The sequence below is a fragment of the Silene latifolia genome, chromosome 4, assembly GCF_048544455.1.
Source record: "Silene latifolia isolate original U9 population chromosome 4, ASM4854445v1, whole genome shotgun sequence".
In the NCBI taxonomy this organism is placed as follows: domain Eukaryota; kingdom Viridiplantae; phylum Streptophyta; class Magnoliopsida; order Caryophyllales; family Caryophyllaceae; genus Silene; species Silene latifolia.
Genome location: NC_133529.1, coordinates 606,449 through 632,375, shown reverse-complemented (window position 1 = coordinate 632,375; position 25,927 = coordinate 606,449). Strand labels below are relative to the sequence as shown.

At 35.2% G+C, this 25,927-nt stretch overlaps 3 protein-coding genes, 1 non-coding gene and 1 pseudogene across 7 annotated transcripts; 3 read left to right on the top strand and 2 right to left on the bottom strand.

Annotated features, from left to right (window-relative positions):
* Window positions 1-4,383: 4,383 nt before the first annotated feature.
* Window positions 4,384-4,455, top strand: TRNAK-UUU (transfer RNA lysine (anticodon UUU)). Its single transcript has one exon. It is a non-coding gene; the product is annotated as a tRNA-Lys (tRNA).
* A 92-nt stretch (window positions 4,456-4,547) lies between these two features.
* Window positions 4,548-8,868, top strand: LOC141652450 (pentatricopeptide repeat-containing protein At4g01990, mitochondrial-like). 3 transcript variants are annotated; one of them, XR_012547206.1, is made up of 3 exons: window positions 4,548-4,925; window positions 6,347-7,654; window positions 8,456-8,868. XR_012547206.1 is itself a non-coding variant. In XM_074459917.1 (2 exons), the coding sequence occupies exons 1-2, from the start codon at window positions 4,641-4,643 to the stop codon at window positions 7,574-7,576; spliced, it is 1,515 nt and encodes a 504-aa protein (XP_074316018.1). In that variant the 5' UTR covers window positions 4,548-4,640; the 3' UTR covers window positions 7,577-7,845. The 3 variants fall into 3 exon arrangements, 1 of the variants encoding a protein (XP_074316018.1); XR_012547205.1 differs by having other exon boundaries at window positions 4,549-4,925; window positions 8,189-8,868; XM_074459917.1 differs by lacking the exon at window positions 8,456-8,868 and having other exon boundaries at window positions 6,347-7,845.
* Window positions 8,869-9,546: 678 nt separating this feature from the next.
* Window positions 9,547-12,521, bottom strand: LOC141653867 (sugar carrier protein C-like; annotated as a pseudogene).
* Window positions 12,522-18,973: 6,452 nt separating this feature from the next.
* On the top strand, window positions 18,974-22,359 carry LOC141652448 (pentatricopeptide repeat-containing protein At1g02370, mitochondrial-like). 2 transcript variants are annotated; one of them, XR_012547204.1, is made up of 3 exons: window positions 18,974-19,328; window positions 20,016-21,325; window positions 22,031-22,359. XR_012547204.1 is itself a non-coding variant. In XM_074459915.1 (2 exons), exons 1-2 carry the CDS (start codon window positions 19,044-19,046, stop codon window positions 21,243-21,245), a joined length of 1,515 nt encoding a protein of 504 aa, XP_074316016.1. In that variant the 5' UTR covers window positions 18,974-19,043; the 3' UTR covers window positions 21,246-21,528. The 2 variants fall into 2 exon arrangements, 1 of the variants encoding a protein (XP_074316016.1); XM_074459915.1 differs by lacking the exon at window positions 22,031-22,359 and having other exon boundaries at window positions 20,016-21,528.
* On the bottom strand, window positions 22,339-25,256 carry LOC141652449 (zinc transporter 6, chloroplastic). Its single transcript, XM_074459916.1, has 2 exons — window positions 24,431-25,256; window positions 22,339-22,825 (listed from the first exon to the last, which is right to left on the bottom strand). The coding sequence occupies exons 1-2, from the start codon at window positions 25,106-25,108 to the stop codon at window positions 22,511-22,513; spliced, it is 993 nt and encodes a 330-aa protein (XP_074316017.1). The 5' UTR covers window positions 25,109-25,256; the 3' UTR covers window positions 22,339-22,510.
* Between the last annotated feature and the right edge of the window lie 671 nt (window positions 25,257-25,927).

Below are 25,927 nucleotides of genomic sequence, written 5' to 3'. Positions count from 1 at the left end.
ACACATTGAGGCTGTGACAGATAACAAACTTATTTTGTGGATTAGAAACAGATATATTTGAAGTTTTGGAACTGTTACATAATATTTGAATTAACTACTGTAAACTGATTTCACTCATTTACGCGGAAGCATCACCACATTCTCAGTTCTCACATATGTTTGCGGATATCAGTTAGGCGAGCGCTTATACTCATGAATTGAGTTCGAATTTCATCAACATCATAATTTCGCAATCCAAACTTCTACAACTTTGGTAAGACTAGTCGATTTATATGAATTGCAATAGCATTAAACTTGCTTCAATTAAACATTCAAACTTACACTTATCATATAATGAATGTATCACAACTTATTACAAAAACAGAAGTAAAGAATGACTCAATTAAACAATCAATCAATCAATTAATCAATCGGATATTCGAGTGAGTTAGCAAGGTAGCTTGAAACGACAGAAGGGGCAAAAATGATTCTTGTCAAGCCACCGTATAATACAACCAGTATGATAAACATGAGAACAAGGCATCTTAATCACCTCCACCTCATTCACCAATCTTTCCAAACAAATAGCACACTCTTTCTCCTCCTCCTCATCACCAATCCTCACTCTTTCCAATGCCGCAACCGCCTTTTTATCCGCTGGCATCATCGCCTCCTCCGGCGCCTCCCTCACTCTTCTCACCAATCGGTTTCGATTATTATTGTTATTATCCATTCTGTTTTGCATCATCCCGGCCCTTTCTGACGTCACCGCCTCCGCCACTAGTTTCACCTCGATAGTATCACCTCGGTATCCAATCCTAATAAGCCGGTCCAGGTGGAATTTGAAGTTTGCCGCCATGTCTGATTTAGGACTAGCTGGAACCTCGAATTCTCCGAGTAAATCAGACATGATCGACGCGAATCGTTGGCTTACACGTGGAATTTGTAAAGTTCGTTGGGCGTCGATCTCGTTTGATTTGCGAAAGCGGAAGTTGATGATAAAGTGGTCAGGCGGCGGAGTGGGGGCAACATTGTGGTTGAGTTGTGAGACGGTGAAATTGTAGATGAGACCGCCGCTGAGAATTCGCATACCTAAAGGCAACGCGAAAAATATTGAAATTAATGCTATGACATTTAGATTTCAGTTTATTATTAGATGGATCATAGATGGGTTTAGAGAGGGAGAAAGGTTTAGGGAAGAACAACCGAAAGCCTAAGTGTAGAGGTGATGAGTATTATTTTTATGACTATATATAGAGGGAATAAGGGAATAGGGATTGTCCGTATATTTTGTGTTTATGGAAAGTTTTTATATATAAACCGAACCGAATAGTAATAGGAAATTTCTTCTTCTGCTCAAACAAACCCTACTTTAGTTGGGACACTTTGATACTCGGGGTTAGGACTGATCAAGTTTAGGTCTGGATCGGAAAAATGAATTGGTTAGATTATATGGTCTGGATCGAACCCGAACTAAATTAAGTTAGGTTTGGTCTGGTTCACATTTTTTTAAAGATTTGGTTTTTCGTCTGGTTCGGTTAAAGACCGGTTAATTTCGGTACGGAACAAATGGACCGAGTCAGATTAGTTTTCTAAATTAAAGAAAAAAATGCACGTAATTGCTACTTAGGACTATTTCTTTGGGCTAGAACTTGGGCCGCAAGGAAAGTTAAAGACAATTCACACTAGTCTACTATTCATGTACCGGTTAGTCTTGGGTAGAACCGTGAATCATATATAAAAGAACGGATAGTCTTGCTTGTGACGGGCTAATCCCGTCACAAGCTTGTGACATCTCATAAAAAGGGAGAGGGGACAAGGTGGGGCACCCCCATGTGCTTCCCACTCACCTCTCAATGGGCATTTTATGAGAGAAAACGGTATCCATCACAAGCTTGTGACGGATATCGCCCGTCTTCAATGAGATTTTGTGATAAAAGAATTGAGTTCATGTGCTAATTTATAACATGATTTAAATTTCTTCCTCTAATTCACATGACATAAGTACATAACCCAAATGCTTTTGGTTATCATGAAGGAAATTGTTGTGTATGACGACGATGTTATACACGTAAAAATACTACCCTGTACAATTGATGAACTTGGCGTGCAAGGAAAGTTAACTATTATGACTAGTGTTAGAATGTCAGGGCATCTCCAATGGTTACCCATAAGGATTTACTTGCAAATAAAACAGATTTTAAGCTATTTGCTTAACCATAGAACACTTTACATGAACTAGTATAAATTAAGCTAGTTGCTCCATGGAGCTAGTAGCTCAAATGGACCCACAAAAAAAATGTAACCAATAGAAAAATAGTGGTCATATTAATAAAGTTTTAGTTTTATGTTGGAAATTTGAGAATTGAATAAATAAATAGAGATGTGTGTTGAGTGGGGTTCAATCAAGCTACTAGTAAATTGACTTAACCATTGGAGCAAATTGTAGCTTAAAAAATTGATGTGCCAAAAGTAAGCTAGTAGCAACTAGCTTACCATTGGAGATGCTCTCAGTCTATTGTAAAAAAACATACCTGCGGAGAGATGCAATCGAGCCAGTACCCCGATGGAAATACTACACAAATTAGTTGGTGATATATAGAATCTTTTATTTAGCTTTTTCCAGTGATATGAAAAATATTGTATTACGATTATTAGAAACTTTAAAAGGCGGGAAACATTAAGACTACAGATGAAGATGTGAACATAGATAAAGCTCGTGTATAAATCTCATTATATATATTAATAAAAGGATAAAGCTCAGAAAAACAAATGAGAGAAGTCAACACATGAAGTTGATTATCGTGATGAAAATTGAATAATGTCAAGATTTTATCAATAACTATTCGTATAATGATGATATCTAGATGTAATATTAAGATTATAAATACCGTTTTAATAGCCAATATATTCTAATGATTTCATGAATTTATTAGCCACAAGTACTGATTTACTAGGTAGCAACAAAATGGACACGGACACGTGATACGGCATCCCATGAAATTTAGGACACGGGACACGCTATTTAAATTTAATAAAAAAACATATTTTATGGTTATAAATAACGTATGATTTTATTATTGTAATGTATTTGATTCTAAATTTAACGTATTTGATACTAAATTTAGGTAATTGAAGGTAAAATTCGACCTTAACTATAACTAATTATAATTTCGCACCCAAACAAATCTTCTAATCAATCTTATTTGAGAATTTATTCCTCGTGTAAACTATAACATGTTTAGGCGTGTGTCCGATGAGTGTCGGGTGTCGGACACGGGATGACTAGTTAGGAGTGTCCGTGCTACCTAGCTGATTTATAGTTGAAATTGTATAAGTTCTGTTTGGTAAATGGCTATTGACCAAATTTTAGCATATTTAAAGAGGTTTTGCATGTTTGACTTACGAATATGCTATTTAGAGCGTTTAGTTAATGAAATATTTAAATGGTATAATCGGGTCCAATATCTTCACGAAATCACCAAGATCTTTCTTTCTTCGGGCAATTCACATGGTACCCCTAAACTATGTCATTTTGCACGTGGTAACCCAACCTTTTAAGTTTGAGCACATGATAACCTTGAGGTTTGATTTTGAAAGACAACATGCTCTTTTTATCGTTCTTCGAATCTTTAATTGAGCATAAATTGTAGACCATAAATGGAAATGCCCAATTTTTATGTTTTAAATTGATTACTTCTTCGAAATCTATATTTCAATAAAACAAAAATGGTCATTCGAAATTTTAGATCGAAGTTATGATCGATTTTAGGTATTTCGTGAGAAAAAACTGCAGAAAATGTCATGCGACAATTTGTTTTCCTCAAATCGTAGATTATGACAAGAAAATGTGTGTAGAACAAAAAAAATGTCGATTCCGAATTCCGATGCATGGATTATGCTGAATTGAAGTTTGTTAGAGCGACAAAAAATACATGTTGTGCATAAAAATCAAAGGTGAAGAGTAACATGTACACAAATTTAAAATATTGGGTATTATATGCAAATTGGCAAAGTTTAGGAGTACCACGTGAATTTTCCGTTTTTTCTTTTTTATTTGATACAATTGAAATACTTAATTAATTGTTTTGCCTAAAATAAATTCCTGTGACCGAGTTGAGTACAATATTTTTTGTTTTATTTTTGTTTATAATATCTAGTGATATAATGATATGCTGGTATTTTGCCTGTTTAATGTTCATATAGACTATGGTTCCCTATATGAGCTACATGTTGCAGACATGAAACTATGGATGCAATGTTGCAACTCTGATTATATTTATACATCTTGACTTAATAATCAACCAGCCGTCTTAGCTCACTGTAGAGCGCGTGGCTTTTAAACTATGGATGCAATGTTGCATCTCCGATTATATTTATACATCTTGACTTAAAAATTAACCAGCCGTCTTAGCTCAGTGGTAGAGCGCGTGGCTTTTAACCACGTGGTCGTTGGTTTGATCCCCACAGACGGCGTTGTTGTTATTTTTTCAAACTTAACTCAAGAAAGTCTACAAGGCCACAAGCCCACAAGTGACAAGTGCTATCAATTAGAACTTCGGGTTCAATCTCCAAATCTAAAGTGCGGAAATATATTTTGGAGCGACATTTTAAGTTTTTATAACCCGAAACCACACAACAGGTCAGTAAACAACAGTGAAATGAAGCTATCAATTAGAAGTACCACCAATCTACTCTCCGGCAAATTTGGGCTCTTCCGCCGCCTCTCATACACCGCAACGCCGCCGCAACAATGGCCGGAAAATCCCACTAAAATCAACAAGGTGGAACTATGCAGGAAACTATCAGAGGTGGGTTCAACAGGTCAAAAAGTGACGGATGTTCTGCATAATTTAACAGCTAATGGATTCAAGCTTGATTATGCCGACCTTGTTTTCTGTCTTAAGAGGCTTCGCAAGTATCACCGTTATAACCACTGCCTTGAGGTTTGCTTTTTTTATCATACGACTCTCGATCTCCGTCTCAGTCATTTGTTTATCGTTGATTAATATATTTCGACTAGGAATAAAAAGGTAAACAATTGATGGGGACAAAGGGAATACTTCATTTGTTTACCGCCAAAATGAACATAAAGTTTGTATCTTGATAGTTCATTGCGATTTTTAATGATGTGGGTTGTTGCGGAAGGCTGCGTATATTCGATTCCCCTTATCTCGCAATTTGCCGGAGCCATTGACGCACTGGGGTAATGTTGTTGTTGACTTCATTTGTTTACTAGCCAAATGAACATAAAGTTTGTAACTTGATTGTAACTTGATTGTTGCTGATTGTTTGGAAATTGGATGATTTGAGGCTTTGTAATACAAAGGGTAAGGCAGTGTACATTCCACGCCCTTACCTGTGCAATTTGTGGGAGATATTGAGGCACACGGGTAACGTTGCAGACTTCATTTGTTTACTGCTCAAATGAACATAAAGTTTGTAACTTGATTGTTAATTGTGTATCATTATGCCTTTGATTTGTCTCATATTTTTGATATCATGATGCGGCTTGTTGTGGATTGTTTGGAAATTGAAGGATTTGAGGCTTCGTGTTCTCCTGGTTAATCACTTAGTTTTGAAGTAGGATTTGCGAATAAATCAGGATTTTAGTGGATAGTAAAGTTGGAATTTACGAATTTATATACTCCCTATGTCCCAATCATTTGTTTGCCTTTTTTTTATTCTTTGTGAGGGGGTATTTTAATACAAGGCAAACAAATGGTTGGAACGGAGGGAGTACATTGTCATGACTATTTATCGACCGTGGTTGCATCAGCATCAAGTTTGTAGCTTGATTGTTCATTGCATATTTTAATGCCTTGGATTTGTCTTATTTTTCCAAATCATAATGTGAGTTCATACAGAATGTTTGGAATTTGGATGATTCGAGGCTTCGTGTTCTCCTGGCTGATCTCACTTAGTTTTGGACTGGGATTTGTGAATTATCATAATTTCAGTGGATAGTAAGTAGGAATTTTTGGATTTATCATTTATATAGATGTCATGATTATTTATCGACCATTGTTGCATTATCAGCAGCAGCAAGGCCATAAGATTTGTTTGAATACAATGATATGAGGTTAAGATTGGGGAGGGAGAGAGAAGAGGAGGGGTTATGTCGTTTTCCTTCGGAAGGATTCTAATTTGTTTGGTTTCTAATTTTTGGATTATGAGGTACCCAACCTGCTGCTTGTATGCCATGTTATACATTTAAATTAGATGTTCATGGTATTTTGATGTCTACTTCGCCTATTTACAATTGTCTATCTTGTGTATAACCATCCTTCACAACCATGGAATTGTGTTTGGAAGCTCTTTCCGCTTGATGTTGTGTACTCAAATCTTATACCTTTGCCTAATGCAGATCCTTGAATGGATGGAGAAGGGTTCAGTTAACTTCAGAGACCATGCGTTACGTCTAAATTTAATATTTAACCTTAAGGGAATTGACGAAGCCGAGTCATATTTTTTTGCGCTTCCTCCAGAAGCGAAGAAACCTTTCATTTATGGCACTATGCTTAATTGCTACTGCATTAATAAGATGCCTGTTAAAGCATTGGCTCTTTTCAGAAAGATGGAGGAGATGAATTGTGTGTCAAGCAGTTTGATTTTTGACAATCTTATGAGTCTATATATGAAAGTAGGTCAGCCAGAGAAGGTGCATCCTCTTGTGCAGGAGATGAAGCAGAGGAACATCCCCCTAAGCAATGTCTCGTACTATATCTTGCTGCAGAGTTGTGGTCAATTAAAGGATCTTGCGGGCTTAGAACAAGTTATGGAGGAGGTTGAAAGACACAGCTTTTTGAAAAATGACTGGAAAATATATAGCACTCTTGCGACAGCATATATTAATCTTGGTCAAACTGAAAAAGCCGTTTCAACTTTGAGAAACCTAGAAGGGTTTTTAGACTATTCATACTCGTTTGACCGCACTGCATACCATCATCTGATTAGCTTGTTTGCCAGAACTGGTAACAAAGACTCGGTCTTTCAGGCATGGGGTAAACTTAAATCAAGATTTATAGGATGTCACAATAAAAGCTACCTCATTATGCTTCAAACATTATCAAAACTAGACGACATTGAGGGTCTAAAAATGGTGTTAGCGGAGTGGGAATCTAGGTACAAGAGCTATGATATCAGGTTACCAAATGTTGTTATCCATGCTTACTTGATGCATGGAATGCTCGAAGCTGCTGAACTGCTATTTAAAGACACTATTAGTCGTAATGTTGGGCAAAATTTATGGTATCCTCATATCTGTTTCATGGATTATTACCTGGAGAGAAAACAGTTTGATTCTGCTCTAATGCATATGGAAGCAGCTTACTCGAATGGGTGGAAACTGTGTTCAGATAAGCTCGGTTCACTCTTTGAGCATTTCGTACAAAAGCAGGATACTTGTGGTGCTGAAAAGTTATGCAACATGTTAAAGAATGTTCAGGCTTTAGATTCAAAATCCTACCTGTGGCTGCTTCAGACTTATGTAGCTGCTGGCAAAGAAATTTCCGGATTACGTCAGAGGATGGAGGAAGATGGTATAAATATCAGTTTTGAACATGAGGAGTTGCTCAGCAAGATAGACAGGCGTTGACTTCTAGGGTGACTAAACAGCGTCTGTGATATGGAGTTCCAGTAACGATCAAACAAGGAGAACAAAAATTCATTCAAGGTACTTTTCTGGCTAGCTCAGTAGATCAAGGTTTTTTGCTTTTGTTTCCGTGATGGTTCATCTTAGATCCTATAGAAGGATTGAGTACTTGCAGGAACAATGAATTTCTTAAATCTTGTCATCAATTTCTTGAAATTGTGTGTTCACTTCTCTTATGGTAGCAAGATGATGTGAATTTGGTGGTAGCAAGATGATGTGAATTTGGTGGTAGCCATATAGTAGTGAATGACTGTGTCAATTATCGTCGAAAATGTCATGCCATGTAATTTATGTGCATGCCAAGTTTTACTAATATTGTCTCCTATGCTCGAGTGCTTGGTAGTCGGTACCTTGATCAACAACTTCTAGTTCATTCCTTATAGAATAATGCTACATGATAGTCTTAGATCTTGTAGACTCGATTTCTCTGAAAATGGAAGTGTTGTGAATAAGGGTGTTTTTGATAGATGTCAATAATGTATCAACACCTTGCATCCAGAAATTGTAAACTGATAAGGTAGTCAATGTCTCAACCTTTTTAATTTTTTTTTGCAGGCGCCTTTGAAGTGTAATGAATAATGCCTACTAAACTGATAAGTGATGCTTCATGATATATGACTAGTTTTGAATCACTGAAAGATGCAAAATAAACTGTACACATGCGTGCCTAATAGTTGTGTATCATGCATTTATGTCTGAACTGATCTAATAAGAGCTTAGAAGAGCAGCCTGGGTCGGTATTTTTACCTTCACAATTATCACGAAGTATATAACCCGTGTCCTCTGTGCCAATAAAATACATGGTAGAATCTAAATGCGCAGGCGCAGAACCACTATTGGGAGCATGGTGAAGGAATTTATTGAATTCTGTCGAAAGTCGTAACTGGGTGCTCACTGCAATTGTCATAGTGTACCGCATGCATGCCCTCAATGGCATGTATCAAAGGCGGTGTCACTGTTAGGAATCATGGTTTGCAGCTGAATCGGAAAGCTAGTGGTTTGAGATTTTCAAGCGATGTATTATTAGATGTTGGGACCCTGTTGTTTCAAGAACAGAAAAAGAACCCAGTTAAATGTGACATTGCAGATGTTGAGTACTGCATTTTAGGTTTCAGGAATAAATCTTTGCAGGCAATCCAAATTAGTTGATGATCTTGTTTCCGTTTGTATAAGGTTGAATGTTCGATTACAACACTGTGTTATGATTATTTTATGCATAAAATTCTTTTCTTTAAGGGATACAAGTTCATACAACAGCAACAACATCAGAGCCTTAATCCCAAAATGATTTGGGGTCTGCTGAACCGTCAAGAATTTTGTAATGCTAATTATGCTAGAATTTATGATAATTTGTTTGCATTAATCTTTATCACGGTCCTCATACATTACACAAACAAGCAGCAGGATATGATGTCGACCAAGGACTAGAGCAACAAAACAGCCCTTCTTCAGGTTGGTTCCGAGCTCATCATCTTGTTGTGGAAGAAGTCAGTGGAAATTAGATCAACAAGAGCCATGTAGTCGAGTCGAGTGGAAGTTAAGGTAAAATAGCGCGCAACTACAATGTTACCCAAGTTAAAGTATCATTTTGCTCTATTCGTTCATAATTCATACATAAATCAATTTAGTGTTGTGGCTGTACTTTTTGTTATCACAATCAAATGACAGAAATTAAGCTTGTAATTCCGAATCCGTTTCTAAAATGGGCGATTTTCACTAATTATTTAACGGAATAGGTCGATTCCCAAAATAATTGGAGACGTATATAAGAATAATAATGAAAAAAATAGAAGGGATAAGCAAAGTTCGGAAAGGCGAGTGGGATTATATATCGTAAAATATAAAATCTAATTCACTTAATTATAACTGTATATACAATGATAATCAAGAGAATAATTATTGTTATAGCATAATCAATTCTTGAGGCCCATTTCAAGAGCAGCAAGAGCATTAGGGTCTTCGTCGTCAGGTATGTACCGGCGCCAGAACCAATGAGTCTTCCAAACCGTGCTCATTTCCTCGTTGGGGATCCCCTTGGTCTCGGGAAGGAAGAAGTATATGAAGGCTGACATGACGACCACAAAAAAGGCGAAGAATATAAACAATCCGAATTTGAGGTGGCAGAGCATGATCAAAAAGATTTGCGCAATTACAAAGGTGAAGAACATGTTGACGAAGACATTGACGCTTTGAGCTGCGGACCTGATCTCCAAGGGGAAGATCTCACTAGGCACCAACCATCCTAGTGGGCCCCATGACCAAGCGAATGCAGCCACGTAGATGCAAATGAAGAGGACGACAACAATGGCATACCATTCAGAAAGATTTTCTACGACTCCGCTCACTCCGAACTTGATTCCAATGCAAATTGTGACAGCTACTTGACAAATAAGCATTTGGAGACCGCCTTGAAGAAAAAGGAACCTTCGACCCCACATATCGACACCATAAATGGACACCAAAGTAGCCACAAAATTAACACCACCCGTAATCATAGCAGACATAAGAGAAGCATTGTCCTTAAAGCCGATTGTTTTAAACAAAACAGGTGCGTAAAACATGATGACATTAATACCAGTGAGTTGTTGGAACAACGGAATGGCGATAGCCATTGTGAGATGAGGCCGGTACTTCCTGATCGATACGATCGTTTCTGTACCAAAAATAAATACCTAAATACACTAACAGAAGCTAGCAGTAAGTAGGTTCGATCTCCACAGGGAGGCAAGGTATCTATCTGTAAGTCCGTCTATCTAGGTCACAGTTGGGGGTTTTAGTTTGGTTTTCTAAACTACTAAAGGTTTAAGGGCAAGAGAAATAAAGTAAGAGTAGTAAAGTGAGAAAATGTGATATGAGTGATCAGTGAAAAGAGAATATGTCAGGATTTCGGTTCACCATGGCAGTCTATCGACTCAGTTGCAAATAGCCTAGGCAATCTACTGTGAGAAGGGCATGGGAGAGGTCCTTCCGGTCCGCTATCCACCCTAGAATTCCACTAACTTAACTTCCGTCCTCATTAGGGTAGTCTACTATTCATAGCAGGTCCGTTTATTCCAATCTTCCGATCGAGGAACAAAGTTAACCAGATTAATGTTATTTAGAAGCGTGCACTCAACTAAATATGGTACAGTTATATTGCTATGGGGACAGATTCTCACATGTAAATTATCTAGTCTATTTACTACATCGTCACAATTCTACCATGGATCCCCCGTCCTAACATAAAGGGAATTAGCTACTCATGTTCTTGAAATTAACAATGACAATAGTGATGATGCTAATAGAAGGCATAATAAAGGAATAACAATAAAGCACAACAAGAGAACAAGAAATTGAAATAAATAAAGTATTGAGATTAAAGAGAAAGGAATGATTACAATCTAATAGAATCCGTCGTAAAGAACAATCCACAAAAGCAAGAGCAAAAGTATGAGATTAAGCAGTAAAGAATAGTGGTTAAGCAGTAAAAGTGTAAAGAGAAGTAAAAAGTATCAAGAGGTGTTTAATAACCTAATTATGACTCCCTTATATAGGGAAGTGTAATTTAACATAAATAAACCTATCGCGGATCAAGATAACCCGTGTAAACTAGCAAACCCCTCGATCGAGTACTTTCAGACTACTCGATCGAGGTCTTCTCCAACAAATGTACTCGATCGAGCACTTTAGGCTCTCGATCGAGTAACTTCTCAAAAACGCATTTCGATCGAGTAAAAGGAACCACTCGATCGACCTCTAAAGCCTGCCAAACCACTCGATCGACTTCCAAAACATCTCGATCGAGTGGAAATCCATTGCATCAGCCACAAACTCGTCATGACAGCTTCTTTTGACCACCCTTCACGCATCCCGAGGTACGACTCTTGCTCCAAAGTCTCCGTCTCTTACAATGCATGCTAAATAGGACGAATAAAGATCGATTCCGCTACTTTCGGGTCCATTTCTGCAATTAAGACAAAATAAACCAAAGTAGCCAATTCGGGGAATTTTGCAATACAAAGCGATTCAAAAAGGCATAGAAATGCGTGTAATAAGAGGCTAAAAAGTCTATATAAATTGCACGTATCACTTCCTCTCGACAAGGTTCCTCCATGGATTCTCAACTTGCTTAGACGTCTCACTCGCGGCCATTAAGTCCTTAAACTCGGCTTCCACATCTTCAACCCCTCGAATCCTCTTAAGCTTTATGATAGCCTCGTCATGCTTTCCATGCTCAATCAAAGAGTTTGGAGTGTCTGGAAGGAGAAGGGCGCCGATGCTAATTATAATAGCGGTACTATAGCACCTCCCAAACTAAATCTCCGTCATCGATTTTCGCAAAAAAAATAGTCGAGCACGTTGGCAATCAAGACGCCAATAGTTATCAAGAGTTGGAAACCAATGTTGAGTGCTCCTCTATACTTGTAAGGAGCCATCTCTGATAGTTACAGTGGTACCGATTGTTTCGCAAATCCAATCCCCAAACCAAGCAAATAAAATACGTCCGAGAATAAGCATGCCAACGTTTAAAGCTAAGGTATTAATTAGAGCTCCACCACAAAATATAAGACCTCCGGATAATATCGACAGCCTTCGACCGAACTTTCTAGTGACAGTTGATGCAACCAAGGACGATAATAGAGTAGCCAAGTACAAAGGCGATGTGAACAAAGTTAACGGTACACTGTTAAACTTGCAATATTGGTTTGTACCTTTATCTGGATTCTGTTTTCGGTATACATCCGGGAAGATTTACTCAAGAACATTGGCATGGATGTCACTCCCCATCCGAGGTCGTAACCGAAGATCAGGCCACCCATGGCAGCTACTATGCAAGAAAGGAAGACACAAGTCAGTTTCCAGGGTATTCCTTACCCTCTTTACCATTAAACATTAGACCACCTCCCATTTTCGGTCTTATCTTGTATTTGATTCAGGAAAACAAAGAAATATACGAATAATATTAGTTGAGAATACTAATGAGATTAGATGATTAAAATTGTGTGTATAAGGTGTGTATATATAGTTGTTGTAGGTTCCTATTTACTTTTTACAGTTTCCTAATTTTTTTGAGGCAAGTTTTCTACAATATTAGTTTTTTTTACAGTTTCCTAAATTTTTTAAGGCAAGTTTCTACTTTTCAAGTTTAGTTTTTTACCGTTTCCTAATTTTTTTTAAGGTAAGTTTCCTAGTATATAAGTTGCCTAAACTTTTTTAAAATACGAAGATTTTGGAAAGACGACATCTTCATACAAAAAAAAGGAAAATATTTTTGAAATAGAAGGACTAACTACTTCATACATTCGGTGATACGGAGTATTCTTTTTACAAATTACCTAAAAATATTACCCATGTTTTTCACATCCTTTGTTATGCCATGAACTTAATAGGTCTGTTCAATTGCTTAGCTGTTAAATCTATACAATATTATTAAAAGGGAACTTAAAATGCCACGTATATAATGCCACATAGCATTAACAAAAGCTACGCCACTTAGTACACATGACATGACAAATTTTAATGTGACATGGCGAATAAATATGACATGCATTATCAACTTTCAATTACATGACATTAATTTAAATATATTATTTTCCAAAATTTATGTAACCCTTACAAATTTACATCAAAGTTCATCTATACAATATTATTAAAAGGGGAACTTAAAAAGCCACGTATATAATGCCACATAGCATTAACAAAAAGCCACGTCACTTACTACACATGACATGACAAATTTTAATGGGACATGGCGAATAAATATGACATGCATTATCAACTTTTAATTACATGACATTAATTTAAATATATTATTTTCCAAAATTTATGTAACCCTTACAAATCTACATAGTATAAAAGCCAGGTCTTTTCTTGGCTTCTGATTGGCTGCAGAATTTTAGGGAGTGAATTGAATGTAGGGCCCTCCATGATTGTTAAGTTAATTAATTAGTCTCTCTCCTCCTTTCTCATCCTAATTATTAGTTAATTTTGCTTTTGTCTCTCACAAATAATTTACAAATATTAAGCTAATAAAGATTCATTCAACGTTAAAAAGCAGTAAGAGGATTATACATCTGATGTATTACCTCCAATTCTATAGTTTTTGAGTATTCTAATCAAGTTTTTGAGTTTTATTTTAAAGTTTTTGAGTTTTACTATAAAGTTTCTGAGTTTATTCACTTAAAAATTAAGCTCTAAAAAATTACAATAAAACTCAAAAATATTACATATATTAGTTTAGTTAAATTTGAGTTTTGACGGAAAAAATATTAAAATCTAACTTATAAACTTTAATATACTCAAAGAAATATACATATGCTCAAAAACAAATAAAGTTTGAGGCAATAAGCTCAAAAAAAAATACATATATGCTCAAAAAATAAAAAAGTTGGATGTAGTACATCCGATGTATGTTCCTTTTTCTCGTTAAAAAGTTGCAAATAATTTTTACAAATTATATTAATGATAAGTGCACATCAATTATGTGCTCATAAAATTAAATTGAATAAAATCTAAATTTACCATGATATAATCCCATTTAAGAATTTATGGCAGTACAATAAGTAATAATAACATTAAAATTACTGTAAAAATTATTGTGTTTGTTGTGAAAAAAAGCGTAAACTTTAATTGACAGGATAATTAATGTAGAAATCTTTAAATCTAACATTAGATTTAGTGAGAAAATCTTATCAATTAATCGTGAATCATAAATAAAAAAAATATAAAGTTCCAATTTTTCTTTAAAATGACTAAACAAATATTGACAAAAAGATTGCATCTAGCAATTATTTAGCTAGATTTAACAACCTTTTTTCGAAAAAAAAGGAATTCTTGAATAAAAAAAATACGAATCAAACAATGCATAAATATAATGATAAAAATGATAGATCAAACTAAAATTAATGTAAACAATACTTTAAATCATCCAACAAATTTAAAACGAATCATGCTTAAAACATACTTACAAATTAAAGCTCTATTACTTACAAAAGAATCACTAGATTGACATGCTTGGACACATTTTTTTCGTTACAAAAACAACAATTTTGATACTTGAGAACTGAGTTTGAAGCCAAATATGTAAAGACGCTGAGACGGTAGACGAGTTAGAGAGAAGACGTAGTGGTAAGGATGAAATGAAGGTTGAGAAAATTTAATGAGAGATGTGTGGAATGACACGATTTTTTTTTGGGTCACTTTCCATAATGCAAATGAAAGATTCCAGTGTATTAATTAGACTTATTGGAGGCTTTAGGGTTTTAATAAGGAGAGTAATAAATTGGAGAGGGTAAATTAGCTTCATGCAGTTATGCAACAAGTTGAGTGTATGGGCTTGGGTTTATGCAACGAGTTGGTGCAAATAAGGATTTTTTATTTTTTATTTTTTTTATCATTTTAAAATTTGAAAACAAATATTTTTGAAAATTAATTTATATATAAAATTCATATTTAATCAATATTCATTTTTTTGTGTTTATACAGAAACACCCATAAAATTTAATTTATCGTTAAATGATAGTATAAACGTCACGTAAATTCTCATTTAATACGACATTATCCGTCTTACGGGTCAAGTATAATACCACTTGAGTATATATATAAGCCAAATATGTTTTTTTTTTATCCTATGCATTCTTATATACACAAGTGATATGTATTAAACCTGTCTTAAGTTTAAGACGTATAATGCCGTCTTAAGAAAGATTTATTGTAAAAGTCATATACTCTTTTCATATATATTACCTTTAACGTTAATTAAATTACATGTACGTTGAATCTCTAATTAAAGACTTATTTACATTGTCACGGCATTCACATTTAATAACGCACATTTATATACTCCTATATCCAATGATAGCACATGTTATTACGCCGTGCATTTTTTGCACGGGTTTAAAACTAGTTTACATCAAAATTCATAATTTATATTAAAATTGACATTTTAATTGAAATTTTTATAATAAAACATGTTAATAAATTGATTAAAACTCTTCATAATACTTAACACTCACCAAGTTAATTAATATTTTGTCTTATTTAATTAATTTTTATAATAAAATATGTTAATAAATTCATTAAAACTATTCATATTGCTCAACCTCAACCATTTTTATTAACATTTTTTCTTATTTAATTCACCTCTTGAGTTTCTCGGCATTTTTGTAATAAGACATGTTAATAGACTAATTAAATTTTTTCATATTATTTAACACCCAATATTTTTATTAAGTGTTTTTTTCCTATTTAATTCATTTTTATAATAAAACATGTTAATAAATTGATTAAAACTTTTCATAATACTTAACACCCACCAAATTAATTAATATTTTTTCCTATTTAATTTAATTAATTTTATAATAAAATATGTTAATAAATTCATTAAAACTTTTCAGATTGCTTAACCCCACAATTTTCATTAACTTTTTTTCTTATTTAATTCACCTATTGAGTTTCTTGGCATTCAATTATCTTATTCAACCATATCACAAAATAAATTAAAAATAAAATTTAAATATTAGAATCTATGGTTGTGTAATGGCTATAAAAGTTATAATAATACCTGTAATAGTTTATATTCACTTCAATAATTTATTTAATACCGTCTCTCCCAAGTTTTAGTGTTTCTATTTACCCATCATTTTCTAAGTTGTAAGCTATATATTTTATGGTTTAATTTATTTATTTGATTATGATGAGAACATATATTTGTATGTTGTTGTTGTTTTTGTTTTTGTTGTGGTGGTGGTGGTGGTGTAGTCCTACAAAGTATATTTTAATTTTTATGTTTTTGGTTTTTATGAATTGTTTGCTTTATATCTGAATTCATGTTTTTCATTTGGTTTTTAAATGATTTACATGTGACAATATTACTATTCGTTTGTCAAGTTATTGTCATGTTAATATTTTACACTCTGGTCAATATCATTTATTTTTATTATATAAACTTTAAAGTACCATGAAATGTATGTGACTGCAGATAAGCAAAATATCATGTGGGTAATTTGAAGAGGAAAGAAATACAAAAGGCACAAAAATGAGGTAAATTCAAAGGTAAATAAAATGTAAGGTATAAACTCATAAGTTATGAACGTATTGTTTATTAGTAAATAATCTCAAATAAAAGAGCACATATTTTGTGTCAATTGTCAATGGGTTGGAAAGTTTCTGGAACAAATTTGGAATAACAATTTTGTTCAAATAACAATAATTTATTTCATAGTCTTATGCTTGTTTCATAATTAACACAAAAAATATTTGTTTTCGTAATTCAAACTATTTATATTTTTTAAAAAAGACGTAATTGTCTTGTACTATATATCGTAATTTGTGCAAGAATTTGTTACATATTTATAATCAAAGTTAAACATTGGTGTTCAATTTTACGTTTAAAAATAACGTCAAAATTCTAATAAAACACAATTATTTTGTTGGTTAATTTGTACTAATTACTGAGTTTTTTTTTTCATAGGGACGATTCATTGGAGAACGAAGATGATATGTAGAAGTGAAATAATAGGATTGATTAAACAAATATATATTAGAGACTAACTACAAGATTGACGACATCAACGTGAGTGACTAATAATTTCTTTAATTTTTTCAAATGTATGATTTATTTTGGTATTTGTTGGATTTTTTCATCATTTTACCTTCGAAAAAATAGCACTTTTCACCTACTTGACTTATTTAACTTATCGACTTTGATATGTACGTTAACATCTCAATTCCCGTTATTTAAGTACACGATCTATCATCAATTATTCATGAGGTGATCTTACCATGTGGTTTGCTATTTTACAAAGTTACAATTTTTAGAAACACCAAAAATATCACCCTAAAAACAAAACAGCCCGTGAATTTCACAGTCATAAAACTAGTTCCTATATTAAAAATTGAAGTATTGGAGTTGGTTTTCTGTGCAACTAACATAAAGTTGGTTATGTCTATCATCTAATTTTTTATACTTAAACTTAGGCCTCGTTTGGTTGCCCGTTGGAATACAATTCCACCGGAATATCGAATTCATGGGATTTAAGTTCCCACATCAAATTCACGTGAATTAGCTAAATCCGTTTGGTTGCTGATGTAGGAGTTCAATTACACAGGAGTTTGCAATTACCTAGGGGGGGCTAGGTAATCCAACTCCTCCATTATGGAGGAGTTGGAAACTCCTTGGAAAATAAAATTACCACATCATGACAAAAAATGAGCAACCAAACAAGTTGCAATTTTTTAATTCATGGGATTTTACAACTCCCATGATTTAGAAGGGGCAACCAAACGAGGCCTTAGGTGCGCATAAATACACTCATAAAATTTATTAGGACGGAAATATATTTTCTACTAATAATTATAATATTATAATTACTGATTTGCGGTATTTGTCAAGTTCAAAAATTAAAGGACACACCAGTCATATATAACATTCTGAACTATGAGACTGTCTCATGACAAAGTACTTAGAAATTATAGTTATGATGACATGCGAGTTTAACTAAATTACCATGGATAATGACCAAGACAAACCCTAACTTCCATCATATTATACAAGGGGTTCCCATCGATTATCAATCGATCGATAGTAAGCCCCAAAATTATTTCAAATTTCAATCAATAGTATGCATATCTATTTTCTATTCAATAAAAGTCTCCCTTTTGGGGAGAATTGTTTTTCCGTCCCTTATTTCGGGGTTTTTCCATTTATTCATGGTGTTAGTTTCATCAGTAATATAGTCAAGAGTAATTCGTTGATGGTTTGCAGCATGTTCTTTCAAAGGGTAAAAGTAATTTGTCAACGATTTTTGGAACCAGTCAGAGGTAAATTTTATCTCATAAATCAAACGAAGGATCCCCTCAAAAGCTACATGAAGATAGCGATAATAGGACGAGCCGAATTGTCATATGCTGTTTTGAGATCCCTAGTTTATAAGAAAATTATTTTTCTTTTCTTTAGTTTCCATTAGATTTATTTTCGATTATAATTATTCTTTGTAAGTGCCGTATGACGTTCTATTAATAAATTATTCTCTCTCTCAAAAAAAAAAAAAAAAGTACTCCCTCCAATTCACAATAAACCTCCCTATTTTTTTTTTCGGTTATTCACAATAACCTCCCTATTTCCTTTTTTTGGTAAGTGTTTGTGTGGTCCAAATTTAATTGTATGGTGGGGTAATGTATTTATGTTGTCCAAATTTAATTATATGGTAGGATACGGAGTACTTTGTTTCCTTAATTTTTGTGCCAAAATAAAATGGGAGGTTTATTGTGAATTGGAGGGAGTAGTAAATTAGGATTATATTAGAGATTAGTGTGTTAGTTACAAATTAGAAGGTCATGTTATATAAAGGGTGCATAGAAGTTGCTTCATATGTCTCGTCAATTGTTATTCTTTGGTTTTGCCGGGTATCATTAGACACAACCCTGAAAAATGAAGCTATCAATTAGAAGTACCACCAATCTACTCTCTGGCAAGTTTGGGCTACTTCGCCGTCTCTCAACCACCGCAACGCCGCCGCAACAATGGCAAGAAAATCCCATTAAAATCAACAAGGTACAACTATACAGTAAACTATCAGAGGTGGGTTCAACAGGTCAAAAAGTGACAGATGTTCTGCATAATTTAACAACTGATGGATTCAAGCTTGATAATGCCGACCTTATTTTCTGTCTTAAGAAGCTTCGTCAGTATCGCCGTTATAACCACTGCCTTGAGGTTTGCTTTTTTATCTTCAGACTCTCGATCTCTATAAAGTTTGTATCTTGATTGTTTGTTTGTTTACTGCCCAAATGAACATAAAGTTTTTATCTTGATTGTTCATTGCGATTTTTGGATTTATTATTTATATACATTTTGAGTTGTGGTTCAACCATAGACAGTTATAAAAGATGATTCATGTCAGCTCACCCCAAATCATTTTGGGATTAAGGCTCTGGTGTTGCATTATGAGCAACAGCAACGCCTTTGAATTTGTTTGGATACAAATACAATGATATGAGGGCAAGGCTGGGGAAGGAGAGAGAAGAGAAGGGGTAATGTCGTTTTCCTTCCAAATGTTTTCTATATCGGAAGGGGTAATGTCGCATTCTGAGGTGTGCGTTCACCCATGGACGGTTCTAAAGGATGATTCATGTCAGCCGATCTCAAATCATTTTGGGATTATAAAATATGTTGTTGGAAGGATTCTAATTTCTGCATTATGAGATACCCAACCTACTGCATGGACGCCATGTCATACATTTAAATTAGATGTTCATGGTATTTTGATGTCTATTTTGTCTGTATATAAATGTCTATCTTGTGTATAACCATCCTTCACAACCAAGGAATTATGTTGGGAAGCTCTTTCTGCTTGATGTTGTGTACTCAAATCTTATACGGTTATACCTTTGCCTAACGCAGATTCTTGACTGGATGGAGAAGGGTTCAATTCACTTGAGAGACCATGCGTTACGTCTAAATTTAATATATAACCTTAAGGGAATTGAGGAAGCCGAGTTATATTTTTTTGATCTTCCTCCAGAAGCGAAGAGACCTTTCATTTATGGCACTTTGCTTAATTGCTACTGCAGTAGTAAGAAGCCTGTTAAAGCATTGGCTCTTTTCAGAAAGATGGATGAGATGAACCTTGTGTCAAGCAGTTTGATTTTTGACAATCTTATGAGTCTATACATGAAAATAGGTCAGCCAGAGAAGGTGCGTACTCTTGTGGAGGAGATGAAGCAGAGGAACATCCCCCTAAGCAATGTCTCTTACCATATCTTGCTGCAGAGTTGTGGTCATCTGAAGGATCTTTGGGGATTAGAACAAGTTATGGCGGAGGTTGAAAAACACAGCTTTTTGAAAAATGACTGGAAAATATATAGCAGTCTTGCCACAGCGTATATTAATCTCGGTGAAATTGAAAAAGCTGTCTCAACTTTGAGAAAGCTAGAAGAGATTTTAGATTATTCAAACTTCCTTGACCGCATTACGTACCTTCATCTGATTAGCTTGTCTGCCAGAACTGGTAACAAAGACTTGGTCTTTCAGGCATGGGGTAAGCTTAAATCAAAATTTATGGAGTGTCACAATAGAAGCTACCTCATTATGCTTCAAGCATTATCAAAACTAGACGACATTGAGGGTCTAAAAATGGTGTTTGCGGAGTGGGAATCTAGGTACAAGAGCTATGATATTAGGTTACCAAATGTTCTTATCCATGCTTACTTGATGCATGGAATGCTCGAAGCTGCTGAACTGCTATTTAAAGAAACTATTAGTCGTAATGTTGGACAAAAGTTGTGGTATCCTCATATCTGTTTCATGAATTATTACCTGGAGAGAAAACAGTTTGATTCTGCTCTAATGCATATGGAAGCAGCTTACTCGAATGGGGGGAAATTGTCTTCAGATAAGCTCGATTCACTCTTTGAGCATTTCGTACAAGAGAAAGATACTTGTGGCGCTGAAAAGTTATGCAACATGTTAAAGAATGTTCAGGCTTTAGATTCAAAATCCTACCTGTGGCTGCTTCAGACTTATGTAGCTGCTGGCAAAGAAATTTCCGGATTACGTCAGAGGATGGAGGAAGAGGGTATAAATATCAGTTCTGAACATGAGGAGTTGCTCAGCAAGATAGACAGGAGTTGACTGCTAGGGTGACTCAACAGCATCTGTGATATGGAGTTCCAGTTAGGTTCAAATAAGGAGAACAAACATTTTTCGCCGTGGTACTTTTCTGACTAACTCAGCGGACTAAGTTTTTTAGCTTTTTTCTCCGTGGTAGTTCATCTTAGATTCTATAATCTATAGTAGGACTGAGAACTTGCAGGAACATGAATTTCTTGAATCTAGTTATCAGTTTCATGAAATTGTATGTTCAATTCTCTTTAATAGCAAGATGCTGTGAATATGGTGATTTCCATACAGTAGTGAATGCCAGTGTCAATTATCTTCGAAAATGTCATGCCGTATAGTTTATGTGCACGCCAACTTTTACTAATATTGTCTCCTATGCTCGACCACTCTTTAGTCGGTACCTTGATCAACGATGTCAAGTTCATTTCTTATAGAATAATGCTACATGATAGTCTTAGGTCTTGTAGACTCGATTGCTCTGACAATTGGCAGTGTTGTGAACAAGGGTGTTTTTTTATAGATGTCAATAATGTTACACATCTCAACCTTCTGTTTTTTATAGATGCCTGATTGCCTGATATATGGTCGAACTTAATAGTTCACTCTTCAAATGGCTTCACCAGGACACCTTTTTTCAAATTGCTCAAAATCTGTGGACATCTCTCTAGGGTCTTATTTTGCGTACAGAAGTATTTCGAGCTGAATCATTAAATCTTGTGTGTGAAATGTGATCCCTTTTTTATGCTTTTAGTGGTAGTCTTGGTATCTTTCATAAATGCGGATTGCTTTGGTCTCAGATGATGGCCCGGCGTAGGACTCTTAGGGATCATGGTTTGCAGAATTGCAGATTTGCAGCTGAATCGGAAAGCAAGTGGTTTGAGATTTTCAAGCGATGATGTATTATAGGTTTGGGACCCTGTTGTTGCAGATGTGACATTGCAGATGTTGAGTACTGCATTTTAGGTTTCAGGAATAAATCCTAGCAGGCAGTCTTAATTAGTTGATGATCTCGTTTCCGTTTGTGTAACATTGATTGTTCGATTACAGCACTGTGTTATGATTCATCTTATGCATAAAGTTCTTATCTTCTGAAGGGATGTAAGAATTTATGATAATTTGTTTGCATTAATCTTTATCAGGGTTTTCATACATCACACAAACAAGCAGCATGATATGATTCAAATCCATGCTTTTACTGTAACTTCATTTCTAATATAGATCAAACTACCCTAAAGTAGTTTCTGATTAACTATCTATACAAAAATAGGATCAAACAATTAAGCCCAAAGGGCAAGTATTGACATAGATGTCGACCCAAGGACTAGAGCGACAAAACAGCCCTTCTTCAGGGTTGGTTCCGAGCTAATCATTTTGTTGTGGAAGAAGTCAGCGGAAATTAGGTCGACCAGAGCCATGTAGATGAGTATTCCAGAAGAAAGAGACCCTAATAAACCTTCAAGAATCAATGCATTGGCACTACTGTCATCATACCCTGTCACTGAAAATACGAGCATCCCCAAAACTATGCCCACCGGTGTTGTCACTGAGAACATGAAGCACATATACGCCGTTGTCTTGAAGCTGAAACCCGCCTGTTTAGCAAAAAAAAAAAAAAATCAAGATTGTCACTTCTAAAACTTTTATACTAACAACACTTTTTCATATATAACGTGCCCATTGATGCGCGGGATAATCTCACTGTTTCCTGCAAATACTCGTAAGATGTAACTCTGTCTCAAACCCCTCTGAAGTAAGGGATTAATGAAAGTAATGAGACGCCTGTTCCCAAGTTCTTGTTACGAAATTGAACTTGAGATCTCTAAAATCACAAGCCCAGGCCATGACCATTAGATAAAGAATAGGTTGGTAGAAGACGGGAAACGTCCTTAAAAGTGACTCAGAGTACAGAAAAGGCAGATTTCGTGGAGCACCTATACTTCTCTTTAAAACAAAAAATTAGTGGACATATACCTAGTCAGTGATCCACACAACTTTGTCATGACAGGAACAAAAAGGCTAATAAAAGATTATAATACTTCGCACCAAAAAAAAAAAAAAAAAAAAAAAAAAGAAGATTATAATGCTTGATGCGTCTTATACGCAACAGCATATCGTAGCAAAGATCCTCAGTTCTACTGTTCTAGTATTACTTTCAACAATTCACATCACAAGCGCTTTTTATTCTCCCCCCTACCTTTCTTACAAAATGACTTCAGCCTAACAAACATATATTGATATATATCCATTTTAGTATTCCCATTTACAAACGTAACCTTATACATGATGTTCGACTCGTTTTACTTTTATTTTTTGCGCCACAACACAGCCAAACACTTGAAGTGATCGACAACTGTTGCGACACTTCCACACTTCATTTCAGACAAAAAAAAAATGAAAAATTGCAGAAAATAACATATCCGACACTGGAACACCGTATCATACTCGACACTTGCGGCCGAGTCAGAGTAACATAGCATGTCCCACAGAAAATGGAAGGTGAATCCCAACTTTCTCGTGATAATGGGCTGATGACTCACAAGTCACAAGTTAGTAGCAACCGCACTTGGATACACCTAGGTACTTTAATGACAAGTCCATCCACATCAACATTCCAAACTTAGCCTCATAAATCCCAAATTATGTATACACTCCATTAAAATTAGGTTCACTAATCACTATACTTTAAAAAGAATGACAACTATCACTATTCCACTACTCAACTGTAATCTTGTGATTTTTAGCATTTCAATTCCACAATTAAATCCACCTTATACTTTAAAAGAGTGATACATTCACAAGTAATCCTACCAATCATGCATTACCATTATTTATCACTGTGACAAAAGCCAAATTAGGTGTGCAAAATCCACTTATTATCCTTTAATATATTAGTTGACACTCTCATTTACAAAAGATTCCACCATTTTTAACTTTTGTTTCATTCTTCATTTTGTGATTAACACCATAATCCAATATAACAAAGTTAAATCCCTAGTACTCAGAATATTTTAATCAAAAGTAAACATATAACGTGATAGAATGATCAGAAAATGGTCAATGGTCAGAATTGGTACACTACTCATGACTTAATCAAGTGAACTATAACTAATTATGATCAGAAATCATAATTAGAACGGGGACGTTATTCATGACTTTATCGACTGAACTAGCTAAGAGAAGGCGAGATTAAAACGAACCTGAGCAATGCAACCACCGAGGCCCATGCCTTCAAAAATCTGATGAAAAGAAAGAGCAGCAACAAGAGGACGAATAGTACAAACATTCTGAGACATCCCCATCGTCACACCAATAATCACAGAATGAAAAATAATCCCAATTTCCAACACCTGCGACACCATCCTCTGTCTGGCCTTCTCCGCCGCCACCTCATCAACCACCACATCATCCCTCTCACACTCTCTCTCCTCCACGTCACCCTTCACAACCACCATCTTCTCCAACTTCTCGTATTCCGCCGGCGCGTGCATATGCGCGTGGGATGAATTCGCGGTGAGGTCAACAAGCAGCGCCAGCAAGGCGCCGATAAGAGTGACGAGACCGGAAAAGGGGAAGTCTTTCCAAGGGTGGCGCGTGGAGACAGCACAGTCAGCAAGCGCGTCGAAAGCATCGGGTAAGACGTGGACGAGGGAAGTAGATAGAATTACGCCTGCGGCGAAACATTTGATTACGAGAATAGCTTTGTCGTAGAGGGGTTTGCCGTGGAAGGATTTGGCGAGGAGGACTGGAGAGGAAATACCGATGACGCTGGTAAGGAAGATGACGAGGATAGAGGCGGTTTTGACGTGGGTGGCGGCGGTGCTGTTACGGCATAGGAGTTCGTGGGCTGCTGCGTCTGGGAGGCCGCACGACGGCATTGGCTGACTCACTGATTTGACTGACAATGGAATTTGGGGAAATTTGTGAGAGAGAGAGAGAGAGAGAGAGAGAGAGAGAGGAGTGACTACTGACTAGTCTAAGTTATGTCTCTGTAGACGTTTATTAAGGAATCACTTGTGTGGTTGTGCAAGTGTATTATATAGTCAATTTCCGTTTTTATACGGGGGAGACTTGGAGAGGATCTGGTATAATATGAAACCACAATCTCATTATAGACGGTTATATCCGACTATAATTAAAGACGGACCAAATCAAATATAATATTACATTTCTTATAGGACAAACAACAAGTGAGGTGGTGGGGACCAAAAATGACACCACTTTCAAGTTATTTGACCCGTCTTTAGCTATAGACGAATATATCCGTCTATAGCAAGAGTAGCTGATATAAAACCAAGTCGTCTTGTGTATGGTGATTTTATAGAATGTTATCGACTTATTAGTTATTATCATAGGATGACTGGATGAATGTAATATTTTTCCAAAAAGATAATGTTATTTTATACACAATTTACAAAGTAAAAATGTAATAATATCAACTGACTATGTAAAATAAGAAAAATGTAGCAATTTTACAGAATTCGTGGGAATATGGTTTTTGTCAATCGTGTTTCTATAGTAACTACTTGTAAAATTATTTGATGATTAGTTTGTGATTTTACAATAACTAGTTTTAAACCCGTACAAAATTGCACGGGTATGTATTTGGGCCGGATGCATTTTTTTTTTTTTTTTGCATTTCTATTATAATTATCTAGTTGGTATATAAATCAGCAATTAAATTGCACGGGTATCTA

What these genes read in the sequence shown, in the direction of transcription:
- LOC141652448 (XM_074459915.1), top strand. Translation starts at nt 19,044, where the DNA reads ATGAAGCTATCAATTAGAAGTACCACCAATCTACTCTCTGGCAAGTTT. An exon ending in GTTATAACCACTGCCTTGAG is followed by an intron (nt 19,329 to 20,015) that starts GTTTGCTTTTTT and finishes TGCCTAACGCAG; the next exon opens with ATTCTTGACTGGATGGAGAA.
- LOC141652449 (XM_074459916.1), bottom strand. Translation starts at nt 25,108, where the DNA reads ATGCCGTCGTGCGGCCTCCCAGACGCAGCAGCCCACGAACTCCTATGC. An exon ending in TCGGTGGTTGCATTGCTCAG is followed by an intron (nt 22,826 to 24,430) that starts GTTCGTTTTAAT and finishes TTTGCTAAACAG; the next exon opens with GCGGGTTTCAGCTTCAAGAC.
- LOC141652450 (XM_074459917.1), top strand. Translation starts at nt 4,641, where the DNA reads ATGAAGCTATCAATTAGAAGTACCACCAATCTACTCTCCGGCAAATTT. An exon ending in GTTATAACCACTGCCTTGAG is followed by an intron (nt 4,926 to 6,346) that starts GTTTGCTTTTTT and finishes TGCCTAATGCAG; the next exon opens with ATCCTTGAATGGATGGAGAA.